At 46.2% G+C, this 18,027-nt stretch overlaps 2 protein-coding genes across 15 annotated transcripts in view; one reads left to right on the top strand and one right to left on the bottom strand.

Moving 5' to 3' along the window:
- The first annotated feature begins 1,904 nt into the window (after positions 1 to 1,904).
- Positions 1,905 to 17,052, top strand: LOC118506538 (uncharacterized protein K02A2.6-like). 2 transcript variants are annotated; one of them, XM_036043811.1, is made up of 2 exons: positions 1,905 to 8,324; positions 8,494 to 8,584. In XM_036043811.1, the coding sequence occupies exons 1-2, from the start codon at positions 5,242 to 5,244 to the stop codon at positions 8,498 to 8,500; spliced, it is 3,090 nt and encodes a 1,029-aa protein (XP_035899704.1). In that variant the 5' UTR covers positions 1,905 to 5,241; the 3' UTR covers positions 8,501 to 8,584. The 2 variants fall into 2 exon arrangements, with proteins under 2 accessions (XP_035899704.1, XP_035899705.1); XM_036043812.1 differs by lacking the exon at positions 8,494 to 8,584 and adding an exon at positions 16,882 to 17,052 and having other exon boundaries at positions 1,921 to 5,531.
- LOC118506539 (T-box transcription factor TBX1) overlaps positions 13,362 to 18,027 on the bottom strand; it is a 23,598-nt gene continuing 18,932 nt past the window's right edge. For all 13 annotated transcript variants that reach the window (XM_036043814.1, XM_036043815.1, XM_036043816.1 and 10 more), the window contains exons 7-8: positions 15,861 to 15,928; positions 13,362 to 14,798 (exon numbers count right to left, since the gene is read on the bottom strand). In XM_036043814.1, coding sequence (XP_035899707.1) covers positions 13,981 to 14,798; positions 15,861 to 15,928 — 886 coding nt within the window. In that variant the 3' untranslated portion in view covers positions 13,362 to 13,980. The remainder of the gene's footprint in view (positions 14,799 to 15,860; positions 15,929 to 18,027) is intronic.

Genomic DNA, 18,027 nt, shown 5'->3' with positions numbered 1-18,027 from the left:
TGGGTAACAGCTTGCTTTTTATTTACAACTCTTTCCTTTATTTTATGAAGCGTCAAAACAAACAACCGAGCGTCGTCGGTTCAAGTCTGCAACAGGAAGCAACTTTTAAAGCTCCGTACTCAGAAACCGGGAGTTGTATGTGTTGTTGCACGCTAAATGTTATTGTTTATCAAACCCGGCTCTCCCCAATTGTTTTTCCGCTTCCGCTTTTCCTTTTGGGCGTGCTTGCCTGCTACTAGGTCGATCGGTGCTTCGAGGTTACACGATTCGAACAATTTTAGAGCTGCATTCGTTTAGCACGGCAACACGCTCTTGTCGCCCGACTGTTTTAAACACACTTGCAATTGGTCTACCATCCAACAAGGAAAAGAGATCAGAAAAAAACGATGCCAACAATAAGTTTATTGCCAATTGGGCCCTGTTGAGTCACTCGCCGGCTACCGGCCGTCGACGTTGGCCTCCCCGGGGTTACGGTAACGCTTTATGATAGTGGCGTAGTTGAGCCGCAAAGCTGGCCGGTTGCAACAGGTTTGCGGATTCGTGCTTTTCCTGGCCCGAAAATTTTCCACCGAATCCACCAGAGCACAACGGGTAAGTCACAATTACTCTTGGCCGAAAACCCGGGGGGGGAAAAAATTGGTGGATGAAATGTACAGAATATGGGTTTACATTTAAAAAGCTGGTTGACTGGCCTCTCTGTCTCTCTCTCTCACTCTCTCTCTCTCTCTCTCTCGTTTTCGTTCGCACATCTTCAGATTCATAGGGTCAGCCCTAGCATACTGATGGAGAAAATTCGTATCGCATTTTCTTCGTGCGTGAACTCGGAGCGCTTACCTAACAGCACCCCCAGCGAAATGGCGAAATTCGTTGGTTTTATGGAAGGATTGTTTTTTTCCGATATGGTAATGAGCTAATTATAGGACCACGGTTGAGTGAAAATTTGGCCGTTTTTTCCCCTCGACAGCGGCGATCACTATTTCGTGAATCCATGCAACAAAACAATTTTTTGTCGAGAACCTATCAGCCCGTATCATCAAAACTCTCAACGAACTCCCGTCTTTGGAACGGTTGGACGCGTTCTTTCGATCTTCACTTCATTAAGCATGCAGACAGTACAGTAAATAATGATCGGTTATCGATATTTTTGCTCAAATAACTAGCAGCAGCAAAAAAAAAGAAGCAAAATGATCGTACTAAGCAAATAATTTGCATCAATAACATAGATCATCATCACTGTCAATCCGAAGACGGAATTGAAACCGAAATATTCGAAAGTCATTGTGTGATGAAGTTCTTGACGGGAGCTGTACTTCGTGCGTACAGGGAACGCGCACCTGTAGTAGTGCTGGCGAACTGTTGCTGCCAGTTCAATGTACACTGACGCCATTTGTCGTGTGCGTCGCGTCTTCGCAGTGCGCCGATGCATACCAAATAGTTCCATTACAAGAGCGAACAGCCAAACTCGTAGTGCTTGGTCGGAGCAGTGTGGGTCATAATTATAGGATCACTTGTGCCAAACGAATCGACGACTTGTTAGGAGCCCGCCCTTAACCTTGAAGCCAGGGGGGGCTGAATTCTAGCTCTGCAACAGAAAAGCTTCCAGTATGCGTTTTGCATGGCGCTCTGATACTTTCGTTTAGCACAACGTCATCGTTCCTGATGAGTAGGGTATCCTGTAATTTCGCTTCCAAGTAGTAAAGGCGCAGTTGAGGAAGCGGGCGATGGTAATTAGCATTGCCTAATGTTATCCAGCAACAATGCAATGCGTTAATAACCTTCCGGAAGGTCGTTTTCTGGGTGGTAGGAGTAGCTAGACAAACACGATCGTTCGATCGACTCGACTCGCCCCCGATTCCCCCCCCCCCCTCCCGAATAGGGTCCCCGTCTTGGAGTTCAGGCTGTCCAGGAGCACTCAGGTGAGGAAGCTATATGTACTGGAGCGAAAAACACGGTACGCGCTGGTGACGCACTGTTGGTTCATTTTCGGTCGCCTGTGATCAAAAAAGCAGCCCCATCGGATCGGTTAATCGGTCGGCAGGCATAGTTTTTTTTACTGCCGCTAGCAGAAAACAGTTCCGGCGTGTATCATGACATCAAGCATTAATTACTTTTTTGGCGTAAGATATAGCGTGCCATTTTTTTTTTGGTTTTCTGTAGCGCATGTCGAACGTATCATTTTCGTCAGCACATGCGATCGAACATATTTTGACGGTCATTTTGCTCGACAACTTGTTTTTGTCTAAGTGCTCTCCCTTTTTTGAGTACTAACGACACCGACTGTTGGGCGCCGGCAGATATTCGAGTTGCGCTTCTCGGTTGCTCAGGGCAATTTTGTACTCGGAGTTGGAGCTCACCAAAAGAGAGAACCTTTTTTTTTTGTGCGGTTCAAGGGACAGCTCAATGACAGATTTGTACTCGGCTGCCTGCGGTGCTGCGGGTCTAGGGCTAAATGTGGGCCACAAGAACACCGCCACCAGAACTCAGCTAGTCACGCGTTCAAAGTCCAATCGGTGGATTGATCTCCAGTACTACAAAACCGGCTTCTCGTGTCCGAAAGATTCCAGTTCCGCTTAGGTACGATTATTTGTACGTCAATGTTTTGTGCGTTTTGTGGCGGTTCTAGCGAGTACGTTTGATGGTGACGTAAATTAAGCCTGGTGGCGCTTAGCAATTCCAGTTCCAGCTGCATTGTTTATTAATCATTTGTTGTTAAGATTATGCGAAGGGCTGAGGGAGTATTTTGAATCGAAATCGGAGCGGGGGTTGTTCGCGCTGTAGAATAATGTGTTTTGATCTTGTTTTTGTTTCTTTCGCGGAACTAGTTTGAATAATACATACGTTTATTCATATTTTAAATTTATAAAAATATTTAATTTAAAATGAAACGCTCCAATCCTTGAGACCTATTTATCAGCGATCTATTTATACTCAATAAAAATACCTCACCCACACAAAACAGATTTAAAAAGAGGCACAACAACAAAAAAAACTTTTGAGATTTCTCAAAAAAAAAACATACGTTTGAAATTCCAAAATGGGGAATAAAACCGGTCCGAACATAAAACCGGAGTTTGAAAATCGTCCAAAAAATCCTACAGGAATTAAACCGCCCCACTGTTCACAGCATCCGCCGGCTTGCCTTTCCCTTTGCTGGAACGTTCGTTAACGGTTTGGCGAAAAGAAATTTTATTTGTGCCAAAGTCTTTGCCGAGGAAGATGATCGGTAAGTGGACGGCCGCGCACGGCATTGCCCGTTTGACATTTAATTATCTGGGCGGTAGCCATCCAACATCAGGTGTGCGGGATCCAATGCATTACTCCGAAAAGTTCTAAAAGTTGCGTGCTCAAGAAGCCTTTTTGGCGTGTGTTTTTCCCCACCCCGAAAGTTTGCGAATTTTTGACCCGCTCGACTGGGTGTGAAAAGTGTGGGGTGGAAAAGAGAGCAGCGAACCGGGTATGCCAAAAAGGCTGCCCCGTAAACCGGTCACTGCCGGTGGGTTGGTGATCGTGTGTGGAATCTGGTTATGCAAAATCCAATCAATGAAGGTGCAGGCACAAACACGCGGAATGGAGGAGAAAATTTATTTTCCTTCCAGTACGATCGCTTCTGATCCTCTTGAGGCGGTGCAATAAACAGTCCAGCAGCATTTGGCTGAATGTTCTCGATGGCATCCCGTACGATGAGTTGTGAATTGTTGTGGCGAATTGTTCCCGAAGATCGGCGTGATCGGCATTCGGATTACAAAACCCGCTACACGATCGGTCTGGCCTAGCGGATCTTCCGTACCGAACGGATGGGTGGAGATGTTTATCTCGCAGGACGATACGTGTGGGTTGCTGGACGTCGTTACTGTATTTCTTATGAGCGAGTAACCTTAACCATGAAAAAGCTGTCGGCGGTCGACTGTGTTCGATCCGTAACGGAGGTTCCAAAAAGGTGGTCTGTCGCTTCAAAATGAAGTTTTCTGGTTCCGTCCGATAAATATTAACGTCAGCCGGTTTATGAGGCGCGGTTTGTATTTTTAAAATGCCCACCTGAAACTCGTGATACAAACAAGCAGCATCGGTTTTATGCTCGATTTGCTCGGGTTGTGGGAGATGTGTCGATCGCGCGAGCTTAGAGACCTTCGGGCTGGGCCGCATTTATTAGTGCGACATTTGATGCATTCGGTGAAGGGATTTTAATCAAGGTTGTCTAGAGTCTTCAGCTGAAAAATGGTTTGTGCAGCAAGCTTGATGGGAAAACCGTTGGACCGAGTGAAACTCGTACGATCGAACTAGCTTTCAGTGTCTAATTCGAAATTCGGATTTGCTTATTCAGCAGTGGCAAAAGGGCGCACTGTTTTATTTTTAGTAGTAATAAAAGTCCCTAGGCGCGTACTAAATGATGCTGGATTTACGCTACATTGCGCCGCGTGACATTGGCGTTACGAAAATGCGGAAGGAAGAGATAGGACGGTGGGCAGACAGCTGCTGACCCGTGTGTTTGTTTGGTGGTGGGTGCAAGCCTTACACCGTATCCTTTCTGCAGACTTCCTGCAGCCGGTTGGCGCGATGGCTTTTAGCATAAATTATCAAACTAGTTAGTGGCCGGCCGCCCAGTAATGGACGTTTCGTTACCATGTACGAAGGTCGGGGCTTTGTTTTTGTTTCGTGAGTTAATTTGTTAACTCAGTTATTAATGACCTTCGGCAAAGCAACAGCATAATATTATGTGCTAATAAAAGGCGCTTGTAACGATGCAGCAGATATTGCAGTTTGGTATCGATCATGATTTCTAATATGTTTATATTGTTTTGGTTAAAGTTAAGTGTTGCGTACGCAGATGGATGTCGCACGACATGGCTCTCCGGGTTGCTCGCGTCGCGCGACAACATGCGGAGGTGTGCGTGTCAGGTGCGTAAGAGAGGTCAACGCGGGTCACAGCGAACAGCTGACGTGTCCTGCGTCGCTCGGAGACAGTGTGTCGATAGCGAGCAACGGGTTAACAGCCAAAGTCGGGCAAGCGGGTTTTAACGTGTAATAAATGTTCGTTTAAGTTTTAAAGTGTATTTCATGTTGTGTCGTATCAGTGTTCAAGCCGTTTATCCGAAACGCACCCAAGGACATAACAACTGGCGACGAGGAAACGGAACGTCCAAACCCAGCAACACGCATCAATTCGAGCCACCATCGCATTTCATCGAAGCGAAGCGACGCCGCGTCCCAAGCAGAATCCGCCATTGAGAACGCCAAACCGAAATGGAACCGAACCATATGGATTTCACCGTAGAAGAAGATCCCAGGCGTCTTTCTAATCCAAGGCAAGCACCGCCAAGTGTAGCAAATAATTACAACGGTGCTCCTATTTTTCAGCCAGTTAATGCCGCCCCCGACTCGAACGACAACGCTGCGCTATTACATATGATGCAGCTGATGCAGCAACAGATGGCCCAGCAACAGGAGCTAGTGATGCAGCTCATGAGGCGAAATGCACCACCGAGCCACAATGCCGAAGCACCGGCGGAATCAACTCAAAACTTCATAGCAAGGTCAGTAACAGAATATGTGTACGAACCAGATGAGCACAAAACGTTCGCCGCTTGGTATGCTAGATACGAGGAGCTTTTTGTTAAAGATGCAGCGCACGTTGACGACGCAGCGAAAGTCAGAATGCTTTTGCGGAAGTTGGGCACAGCAGAGCATGAGCGGTATTCGAATTTTGTGCTCCCGCAGCATCCTCGCGATTTTTCTTTCAAAGACACAGTGAGTAAACTAAAGACGCTTTTTGGCCCAAAAGAGACGGTTCTGAGCAAGCGACACAAATGTTTAAGGATTGAAAAAGCTCGTACGGAAGATATAATGGCTTACGCGTGTCGAGTGAATCGTGCTTGTGAAGATTTTGAGCTGAAGGCGTTGTCGGAGAACCAGCTAAAAGCATTAGTTTTCGTGTGTGGTCTTAAAAGTGAGCGTGACATTGAATTTCGTACCAGGCTGCTAAACAGAATCGAGAAAAACAGCGAAATCACATTGGAACAGTTGGCGTCGGAATGCCAGATGATTATTAACGTGCACGCCGACAGCACAATGATAGCAGATGAGAACAAAAGAGTAGCAGCGTTAACAAAATGGCCGTCAAAACGAAATATGCCGCCGAAAGAGCATGGCGCACCACGCTTTCAAAATGGCTCAGGTCCATCTGGTGATAAGCCCAAAAACCCATGCTGGCTTTGCGGTACGCAGCATTGGGTACGCGAGTGTGCATATAAAACTCACAAATGCAGGCAATGCGGCAGAATAGGACATAAGGATGGTTTTTGCCGTAACAGAGGGTACCAGCAAAAGAATAATTACAGAAGATCAGCCGTAAAAGTGGTTCGAGTGAATGCATGCGTTGTGACAAGTAGAAGGAAATACGTCACAGTTTCAGTGAACGGAAAGCCAGTGCGTTTACAGTTGGATACAGCATCAGACATCACCGTCATAGGCCAGCATACGTGGCAGCAGCTAGGAAAGCCACCGCTCAGGCATCCAACAGTGAAAGCGCTTACAGCATCAGGCTCACAGTTCCAACTGATAGGAGAATTTTCTGCACCTCTCGTGATCCGGAACGTGAAACGAATGGCGACTGTTCGTGTGGCAATGGTGGATGTGCAGCTGTTGGGGACAGATGTGATTGATCTTTTTGAGCTAGAGTCTGTTCCAATGAGCGTTTTCTGTAACAACGTAGTCACAACAGCAGCAAGAGCGTCGTCATCGGTTTTTGAAAGAATGTATCCGGAAGTTTTTGGCGAATCGGGGTTGTGTACGAAAGCACAGGTGCCGTTACGGTTAAAGGAAGGAGTTCGGCCCGTATTCCGCCCGAAGAGACCAGTAGCCTATGCGATGAGAGAGATAGTAGAAAAGGAACTGGATAGGCTGGAAGCAAATGGAGTAATTACGCCGGTTAACTATGCTGACTGGGCAGCGCCCGTTGTGATCGTAAGAAAAGCAAATGGAAAGATTCGAATATGCGGAGATTATTCTACTGGATTAAATCAGGCTTTGCAACCGCATGAATACCCACTACCCATCCCGGAAGATATTTTTACCAAGTTGGCACATAGCAAGATTTTTACAACGATTGACCTCACGGATGCTTTTACTCAGGTGCAGGTAGAAGAAAAGTTTAGGCCATTGCTTACCATAAACACTCATCGAGGCCTTTATCAGTACAATCGACTCCCGCCTGGAATTAAAATAGCGCCTGCAGTATTCCAGCAACTGATTGATACCATGTTAGCGGGCATGAGCAAAGTATGTGGCTATATGGATGATTTAATCATCGGTGGTCTGACACAAGAAGAGCACGACGCAAATGTTAGAGAGGTTTTAAGTCGCATTAGAGAGTACGGATTCACGATACGAGCAGACAAATGCATTTTTGGCATGAAGCAGATCCGGTATCTTGGGCACATTATTGATGGAAACGGCATACGCCCAGACCCAAAGAAGATCGAGGCAATTGTTAACATGTCACCACCTGTAAACACGTCAGAAGTACGTTCATTTGTAGGAGCTATCAACTACTACAGCAAGTTTGTGCCGAGAATGAGAGATCTCAGATACCCATTGGATAGCCTCCTCAAGCACGGCGAGCAGTTTCGTTGGACGAAACAATGTGCAGAAAGTTTTCAAAAATTCAAGGAGATACTCTCATCAGACCTTTTGCTCACCCATTATGACCCGAAAGCAGACATCATCGTCTCAGCTGATGCATCATCAGTGGGTTTAGGAGCCACAATAAGCCACAAATTCCGCGACGGTACAGTAAAAGTGGTTCAGCACGCATCAAGAGCGCTCACCGAGACAGAGATGAACTACAGCCAGATAGACCGCGAAGGTCTTGCAATCATTTTCGCGGTAACAAAATTTCATAAAATGTTGTATGGCCGGCATTTTAAGTTGCAGACTGATCATCGACCACTCTTGCAGATTTTTGGATCGAAAAAGGGTATACCCATTTATACTGCAAACAGATTACAACGTTTTGCCCTTATTCTGCAACTTTATGATTTTGATATCGAATACATCCGCACCGATAATTTTGGAAATGCTGATCTACTGTCTAGGCTCATCAGAACGCGATCTCAGCCGGAAGAAGAATACGTCGTAGCGACCATTGAGTTGGAAAAGGATGTACGATCGGTCGCTGTAAATTCATTAAGCTCGCTTCCGCTAAACTTCCAGGACGTCGTATCACACACCCAAGCAGACAGCGTATTGCGTAGTGTTTATCGCTACATTCAACGAGGGTGGCCGCAGCTTTCAGTTCTGGGACAGGAGTTGGCTCGTTACTACCACAGGAGAGAGTCGTTGTCAACGGTAGACGGAAGTATTTTGTTTGGAGAAAGACTAGTCATACCGAGAAGGCTGCGGGAGAGATGTTTGGAGCAGTTCCATCGCGGGCATCCAGGTGTGCAACGGATGAAGGCACTTGCCCGCAGTTACGTGTATTGGCCGTCCATGGATCAGGAGATAGCTGAATGCGTTGGTGCCTGTTCAGCATGCGCAGCAGCAGCCAAGTCGCCGCCACATGAGAACCCAGTGCCATGGGTCAAGTCAACTTTGCCGTGGGAGAGAGTACACATCGACTATGCGGGTCCTATCGACGGGGACTATTTCCTAATAGTAGTCGACGCTTGTACTAAATGGCCGGAGATCATAAGAACAACAAGTATCACGACGTCGACAACGGTTGCTATCCTGCGTGGTCTATTCGCTAGATTCGGAATGCCGACCACCTTGGTCACGGATAACGGAACTCAATTCACCAGCGAAGCATTCCAAGAGTTCTGCAAGGCGAACGGGGTGGATCACAAAAGGACAGCTGCTTTTCATCCTCAGTCAAATGGGCAGGCTGAGCGATTTGTCGACACATTTAAAAGAGCTCTGGTGAAAATAAAGCAGGGAGGAACCACATTGCAGGAAGCCATAGACATATTTCTCCTTACATACAGGACGACTCCAAACGCGCAGCTAGAAGACAGGAAAACACCGGCAGAAAAGATGTTCGGAAGAGTCCTGCGAACAAGCTTCGAACTGCTGCGCCCTCCGACGAAGATGCCTCAACGGTCTGCTGAACGCGCAAGAAGTTTTGAACCGAACGACATGGTGTACGCAAAGGTGTATAGGCGTAATACGTGGATCTGGGTTCCGGCAGTTGTTGTTAAAAGATGTGGGAGTGTAATGTATCTAGTCAAAAGCGATAACCAACGAGTTTTTAGAAGCCATGTTAATCAGTTGCGTCGAAGGGTTATCGCTCGTGATCGTGGGTTGGTGGACAGCGATCATCGCTTACCATTGGATGTCCTGCTGGATTCCTGGAGTTTATCGTCATCGTCATCACCGTCATCATTGTCATCGTCTTCGTTATCACCATCATCGTCTTCGACATCACCATCATCGTCTGCGTCATCGTCTTCGTCATCGCCATCATCATCATCGTCTTCGTCTTCGTCATCACCATCATCATCTGCGACTTGGATATCGGCTAACTCATCGTCATCACAAACAGTGCCGTTACAAACTGCGTCGAAGATTCCATTACAACAGCAAACGATATCCTCGCCGCCTCCTGCTGAATGTCAACGAAGCGGTGATCATCAGGAAGCAGAGCCGGTACCTCCACCTCGCCGCTCTTCGAGGATTAGAAGAGTTCCGCGATGGTTCAACGGGTATCAGCTATCTTGAAGGGGGAGATGTTGCGTACGCAGATGGATGTCGCACGACATGGCTCTCCGGGTTGCTCGCGTCGCGCGACAACATGCGGAGGTGTGCGTGTCAGGTGCGTAAGAGAGGTCAACGCGGGTCACAGCGAACAGCTGACGTGTCCTGCGTCGCTCGGAGACAGTGTTTCGATAGCGAGCAACGGGTTAACAGCCAAAGTCGGGCAAGCGGGTTTTAACTTGTAATAAATGTTCGTTTAAGTTTTAAAGTGTATTTCATGTTGTGTCGTATCAGTGTTCAAGCCGTTTATCCGAAACGCACCCAAGGACATAACATTAAGTAATCATCTAACTTGAATTGTGGAATGAAACAAAATATTTATAACGAGAAAATACAAAACGAACTAAAAGAAAGCCAAAACACAGTTTTAAACATAAATCAAAACACGTGCCCGTAAGCTTTCGCTGAAGCTTGAACAGCGCCCTCTGTTGTGAAACGTTGGAAGTATCGTACGCGTGTAACGCACAGCGGGAAATGCACATTGAACGAATTTATTAAAAAAATCAAAAAAATGTGATTTTAAATATTTTTTAATTAGTTGGTTTTAGTTTGCTTAAAAAAGTAACTTTTTTCTTCACGTATTTCGAGGTTTCTCGGATTTTTTTAAATGTGAATATATGCATTACATTATTTAGACAAATATGTTTGATGTTCAAGTATTTTTCAACCTAAAATTCAACTTTAAATTTATGTTAAATTTATTTATTCTAAATTTCAATGTTAAATTGCTGTTTATTGTGGCTTCATACACAATACTTTATCAATATTTTTCTTCTTATGTTGCTTATCATTCTATGGTATGTATTTTCCCTAATTTCATTTCTGCTAGATATCGATACTCATAGAGATACTCAGAGGTGCATTTAATTTCTGGATTTATGTTGTCTACTATATGAGGCTTAAGAATCATTTGCTTTACAACTAAATCAATTCTAAGTAGTTCGAGTGGTAGGTGATTTTGATAGAAAAAGTATTACAAGCTTCGGGAATCAATGGCTCAAAGTGTAGTCCAGAACGCAGCAATTTTTTTCGTTTATTTACAGAGGCTTTGGGTTTTAGAGACCTCATTCGCCTTTCGAATTCTCAGATCCCAAGAAAAACAAACATGCTTCAACTTGGTAGGATTCTTATTTTTCCACCAAAATTCCATCATCCATCGCCTATGAGCCGGCGATCGTTGTGATTGACGTTGTCTTGGACGGTTCACTTGGTTAACGATACACGGCCAGCAGACTGAAACACCTTCTCATTTCACGATAAGGATCAGTTTTCGTGGGTCGGCGCTTCACGTCATGTCACGTCACTGTTTGCACCCGTGGAGTGTGACTCGGTGACTCGACGAACATTAAATTTTCCACGGCACCCGTACACTGGGTGCGCTAATTAGCTCGCTCGACCTTACTCACATTGATGAGCATTGTCAATCAAACGCGCTTCGCATGATCAAAGCACGCAGTTGTTAAGCCTTTCTCCCGGCAGATTGGCGTCATCGTTAGCTGTGCAATCTGTATGTGAAAGCCACACACACATACACACACACACACACGGGGTGCCCACTTGAGATGAGTGAAAATCCGTGTAAAGTTTGCCACAGCGATAGTGTTCCCGATGGTGTGCGGCGGTCAGAATCCTTGGTGGTCCTTGGTGGTGCAAGAAGTCCTTCGAAGATGCGTGTGTGTGTACCGGAACGTATACTGTCATCTGTCAACTCAAGTGGAAGCAGATCGTTTTCACACGCGACCCATTCCCATTTTCCCTCTCCCAGTCCTCGTACGCCAGTGTTTACTTGAGGATCGCCCAGAACAGAAGCAAAAGCAAGATGATCGAGAAGGCCGAAGGGTGTCGTAAACAAACCGGTTTTTCGAGTATCCGTGGGCACTGTTTGTAACAATTTGTCACGGAATGTTTGCATGTATGGTTTTAGGCTTGGCAAAGGGTTTCGCGTTGCAGTTCTCGGCGAGCAGGCTCTAGGACCTCACCGGGAGCCCGCAACTCTCGGTACCGCAACACGCATAAACAAAACTCGAGCTCTGTATCACTTTCAGACATGAAACATGGGAGAAGGATGTTAAAAGAAAATGGAAAAAGGGATAAAAGGAAAACATAAACTTTCCACACGCTTTCGGTCGATATTTTACGTTCGTCGGGGATGGAGCGATCGAGGGCAGGCTGAAGGATCACGCGGAGTGAGAACGGTGGTGTCACTTTCAACGATCTTACCGACAGACACGGATAGTGCAGATGCCACCAAAGTCCTTTTACAGGCCTATCTTCAACACATACAGACACACACGCGCATCTTAAGCTATTCCTCAGCTGGCGTGCTCTGCGCCCAGTCGGCCAACATTTGCATATGAGATCAAAGACGTTTTGCAGCGAAACGGAATGCACCAAAGGCAAAGAAAAAGGAGAGAGAAAACAAAGTGAAAATGACTCCAGCCCCGTTGCCGATGGGTCAAGTGACCGGAGGAGTCACCCTGAGAACGGGAACCCAAGTTGACTAATGACGGGACCAGCACGCTGTGGCCGATCGTCCATGACAAATGCCTGGTATAAAAGTGTCAAAATAAAGCATAAATTATGCTCTCGCTTTCCGTCTTCCATTCGTCTTCCACTGGCCCTTCGATTAGTCGCTGGTTATGGCTCTCCGGAAGGACAAAAGTAGCGAGCGAGCGCATCCACCAGTAGGAAGCGGAAGCAGTACAAATAATCGTTAAAGTTTGTGTCTTCGTGCAAGTCGCTGCAGCGAAGGCTCTGATAACGCATTCTACTGCTGCTGGTGCCATCAATCTCTTCGGGTGTCAAAACTTGTAAAACACCCCGCTGGAAGGCCTCCCCGTGGTCTCTGGGTCGATCGCGTTGACGGACATATCCCTGCGAGATCCCGCTGCTCCCGGCTGCCGCGTTGCACATCCCAAACGATTAACCAAACCGACCTCTGAACTTGAAATCCCTGGGACCTCGGAACCTTTTTGGTGGCCCCGAAGCGCTTGGTCGGGTGCACAAGCTGTGACAACCACCACCACCACCAACACCCGGGAAGTGCTTCCAAATTTATTGGAAAATAAATTTCTATAATTACGAACACTTTTTTCACACCTCCTTCATTGGAGCGTTTTATCGGGTGGACTTTAGCCTTAGCTGCTGCTGAGCGCTGCATTTAATACCAGTGCGCTACCGAGTGACGGAGGTTTCTCGAATGTCTAAAAATATGATGCCCGAGAGTTGTGCCACTGGTTCCGCGTCTTTTTTGTTTTCGTTTGTCGGGCAAGTCGATAGTCGGAAGACGTGCGTCTACTTCCCAAATGGCAAGCGTGATAAATAATACTTGGCTTTCTTCCCGCTTTCGATACATTTTCCCCGGATGTGTGGGCAATAAATTTCCCGGAGCGTACTTTGAATGGGCTAAATTTTTGGGCTGTGGGACGCTTAAAGATGTCATCACGTTCCCAGTTGGTGGATCGCAGAGAACCAGGATGTAGAGTTGGATTTTGGGAAAAGTTTGCATCGGAATCAGCAGACGGAATTGAAAGACTTCTTTTGCTGGGATGGAATATTTTATTTTGAAGTAATTTCGGAGTATTTTTAACGATCAATTAAGACACGCTCTAGGGTTGTTAGAATAACGTTCTCGTTTATTGATGAGTTTTAGATTATTCTTCTTAATAAATAATTTTCAAATATTTTTCAATGACGTTCAATGGACTGGTCCTGTTACCCCCAAGGGTTTGTTCGCGAGTCACTTTGCCAATATGTAGACAGCTGGCCTCTCGGGTCTGGAGCATCATGAGTGCACCCTATAAAATCCAGATTGCCTGTCAGTTCCGATGGGGAATCAGATGTTAGACCTAAAGAAGCAATATCTCCAATCGGGACTCTCGATTCCAGAGCATTATCACTCAGATGAGAAGATCTTGGATAAGTTGAGGTGATCATTATGGATGTCGAGATCTACGAGCCTATCTATCTCTGACATCCTTGACTTGATGTGAAAATGATTGGCGAACCTCACAAATCGGAGATCTCCTCCAAAAATTCCAGAGCTGAGAAGGAAGTGTAACTGATCATCAAGATCACACAAGAACGGATATCTACAACGGTCATGGATTTGGAAGGACACCATTTCACCAATGTTGACGTTTGCTACAAACTCGTTATCCAGACGAACAGAACACACTAATACCTTTCACGTACACCTGTTCCGATCACGCCTATGTACAATCACTCCAATGATCATGGATACCAACCATGATCGGCCCGGTCCCGACAAGCGATCGATGCAACGGTCGTCCTAGCACCGTGTGCCATTGTGTGATGTCCGCCCGATAGCATACCGGCCCCGGGATGTCCGGCCCCAGCGTAGAAACCCTGATAATGGCCGGCGTACGTCGTCCCGGGTGGCGTTAGTGTGTTTGGTGGCGGTGGTGGAGCGGGTGGCGGTGTGGTGGATAGTTTGTACTTGTCCACGAACGATGGATGTCCCATGTACGGGGTTGGAGGTCCCCCAGCCAACGGGTTGTGATGATGGTGATGATGATGGTGGTGGTAGATCGGTCCGAATCCACTCGCGTCGGATGCGTACGGTTGCGACAGCATATTGCCACCGGAACCGACGGAAACGCTGGTCGTCGGTGTACTGCCCGAACCGGTACCGTGTGGCGATAGACCGTACGGGGACAGGGAGGACCCACCGCCGGACGACGATGCTGGTGAGTTGAGGGGCGAATGGTGTCCCGGCACGAGGGAGGTCAATCCACCGGCGGTTCCGTTTTGGAGGTGGTGGTGCTGCTGCTGCTGCTGTAGATGGTGCGCCTGATGGTGATGATGATGATGGCCGTCGGTTGTCGCCGCGGTGCCTTCGACGGGCGGCTGGTGGTGAAGATGCTGCAGATGATGCTGGAGATGGTGCAGGGCGGGTTGATGGTGTGCGGATTGATGAAGCGCTAGGACGGAGGGCGTCGTGGTGGAGGGTGTGGTACCGGAGGTGGAGGAAGTGATCCGCGGTGAGGAGGACGACGTGCCGGTTGAAATTGTCGCCATTTCGCTATCTTCTGTGGAGGGTGCGAAAAAAGAGGAAGGAGTATTAGTGGTGGTGATGGTGTGTGTTTGGTGCAAATGGACACGATCGTCGAGTGGATCGTTTAGTGCTTGAGGCCAGTCTTTCGTCTGCACAATTAGCTGAGCAATTTAATTCAGCTTTACAGAGAGTCAAAATACGCCTAAGCATTCATTGTTGAGGATTGCGGTGCTGAAGAAGTAGGTCACTTATACAAGCAGAGTTACACTAAGACTATCACTAGCTGCCAAAAGAAGTAAGGTTTGCATCAGGATTCTTGTCGATCTGTAATAATTCTGATATTTGAGATTAAGGAATCGAGGACAAGGATGTGAGCTCTGAACTGCACTAGAATTCTGATCAGAAAATACAAGGTACTAGGACCAAAGATCCAAGACACCGGAGCTGAGACTCATGGCTTAATACCATAGGATTAAGATATTTAGATTGCAGACTTCAGAAACTTTAGACTCTGTATCCAAGATACTAAATCTAAGATCCACTATCGGGGATAAAAATATTACTTTTGAGACTATTCTTATGCAGTAATATAAATTTCTACTTGTATGTTCTTGGGCCGAATCTATTCCTGGGGTCGATCCAACATGAAACGACCTAGCGGGAAGCAAAAAAGAAAATCTCCCACAAAAAAAACTCCACCAGCATCCATCGTGTGCGAAGAAAATGTGCACCAACCTGTCATCACCCGAGGGGTGTAATGGTTCAGTGGTGTCGTTTCGTCATTATCTCTTTTTCCCCTACGTTCCTTTCGACAATTGCATCCACTAGGTAGCAACAGCAATTGCCATCGAAAGGGAAAGCCGGATCGGATGCAAAATGTGCACCAAGCACCCATTCAAGCAATCAGCACAATTCCACCCTGGAAAACGACCGTAGAGCAATAAAAAGTGTCTCAAGTATGCTAGAGTGCGGAAATCGTTCGCTCCTGTCGACGCGTTTTCGGGGCACGATATTTATAGGGCCGCTGGGGAACAATAACTTGGACGCTCTATTGCTTGGTGGGGCGCGCCGTTAGCTTTCCACCACATACACTTACTCTTGTAGCTGGAGTTGCGCTCGTTTTTCAACCGATCGCTTATAGCCGGTGCCGATCGTTCCTGGGATCTGCAACGAGAGAATAATGAAGAAGAGGAAAAAAAATGATTAACATGCTCTTTTTGTTTCGAAAGGAAAGTTCATTCAGTACAGATGCATTCTGGTGAAAGATGCACAAAGTACGTGATAATGATATGATGCGAGCCGGGGTTGGGGTTTGAAGGACACAAAGAGGAGAAATGAACAAAACAAAAAATGGAACCGATCCGAAGGGTGTGTAAGTGATCGTTTGTCTTTTCTTTGTCAAATCGTAAACGCATGATATGTGGTAGAGTGTGTACAAACAGTCGACGTTTCTGCCCATGTTTTCACACTGTTTTATATACTTTAAAAAAGATTGGAAGAACAAATATTTTCCCCCTTAGAAGTAACTGCAATGTTAACGGGCATGTCAACAGCGTGTCATATGGGGCAGAATGAAGGTTAATAAAATTTGAAATATTTTATGTTAAAAGAACATTCTCCTCTTTTTTGCCTGCTAGCGATATCATCATAAAACCCCATTTTTATATTCTGATGATCGGTGCTACTTGCATGACATGCCATTCGTTGTAAGTTGTTTTTGTATTGAATCTTGTCTCGCTCTCGCCCTTCTTGGCCTCACGACCTCTTAAGGTCATCATGCCTGCCATTTCTGGCTTACTAGACTTACTAATACCACGTAGTTGGATGGGATTTGATCCCCGGTTCTGCGCTGTGAAGACCGGCGCCGCTATAGCCTCGGCCACCGTACCACCCCGTGTTTTATAGGAAATCTTCAAAATATGTTTAAACTCATCTTTTTTTTTTTCAAATTATCAACCAATATTCAATGTTGAATGTTCATTGAACCACATTAATTTGAATTTGATCTCTTAATGTCTAGTATAAGCCAGTATTTATTAGTGGCTGTAAATTAAATTTTAATTTTAATTTTTACAAATGATACTTATAAACTACTAATTATCATTTATTTTTTTTAGAATACTAATTGTAGCCAACGGACGGTAAAACGGTACAATAAGACAACCGAAGAACTGCTGACCGCGATCGGTCGCCAACGGACAACCGAAGAACTGCTGACCGCGATCGGTCAGCAATAATTATATATGGAACGCGAATATGTTTCAATAAAGATTGTCATTTCACCATCAGAACGAGTCTGAGTATTATTGGTCTTTAGTCGGCGTGACCTGCGCCTGCCTAAAGAAACGCACCGCGAGGCTAGCTTCGCACACGCGACACTAATACTATATTTGGGCAAGATACTAAGAGTAATGAGCTATATAACCGACTTATAAAAAATTTAAAAATGCTTTTAGGATGCTTTCATCAGTCGTATAGAGTAATCCTCTTCTACATCTAAAGTACACCTATCTGCAGACAGTCGAATCACACATCGAACTCTTAAACGTTCTTTACATAATTTCCTCGTAGCCAGCGTTAAAATCCTCTCAGATTCATCCTTTCCGATTGGAGTTGAAAAGATCCAACCGTCTGTCTCCATTCACGATGTAAGATGTATCAAAAGGCGGTCTCATTCCCAACCTTTCAAATTCATCTCATCCGAACACATCAAACAAACAGCAAATCATCTCTTACGATGATCCCAAAAAACGCATCCGAATTTCTGTAATGCCGCTTCATCAAACACACACAAACAGATGCAACATCAATTGATTGCGAGCACCAACAAAGTAAGAACAGTACAATCGCAAGGCGCTCAGCCGGCACGCTGCAATGCCTCAACCACGGCCAGCCTCAGTATCGCCTCAGACAGGTTGGCTAGCGCCGACCGAGGTTTGCTTATCAGTTTGGGCCGGTGCGCTGTGTATGGAAAACAAACCGAAGTACGTTTGTTTACCGGTGCGTTCCTACTTGCCTGTCCGGTCATTATGCTCAGCCGAAGCATTTTCATCGCATTGCCCAACACTCGACGGCCGATCGGTTATTACGTGAGCGCCAATTAATGGGGGACTTGCTGGCGGGCCAGGACACCATATGCTACGTATCGCTGGACACTGGACAGCAATCGAGCAGCGGTGATCGTATGGCAATTTGATGCTAGATCATTTGATCTGTATTCGGGCGGATGGTTGGGTATTCGATCGTGAGCCCAGCCCAGCAAA

This window comes from Anopheles stephensi, chromosome 2, assembly GCF_013141755.1.
Source record: "Anopheles stephensi strain Indian chromosome 2, UCI_ANSTEP_V1.0, whole genome shotgun sequence".
NCBI lineage: Eukaryota > Metazoa > Arthropoda > Insecta > Diptera > Culicidae > Anopheles > Anopheles stephensi.
Note: the sequence above shows the minus strand (reverse complement) of the source record. Positions and strands in the feature narration are given on the sequence as shown.

Excerpts from the sequence above, each read along its gene's own strand:
- LOC118506538 (XM_036043811.1), top strand. The coding sequence starts at position 5,242 with ATGGAACCGAACCATATGGATTTCACCGTAGAAGAAGATCCCAGGCGT.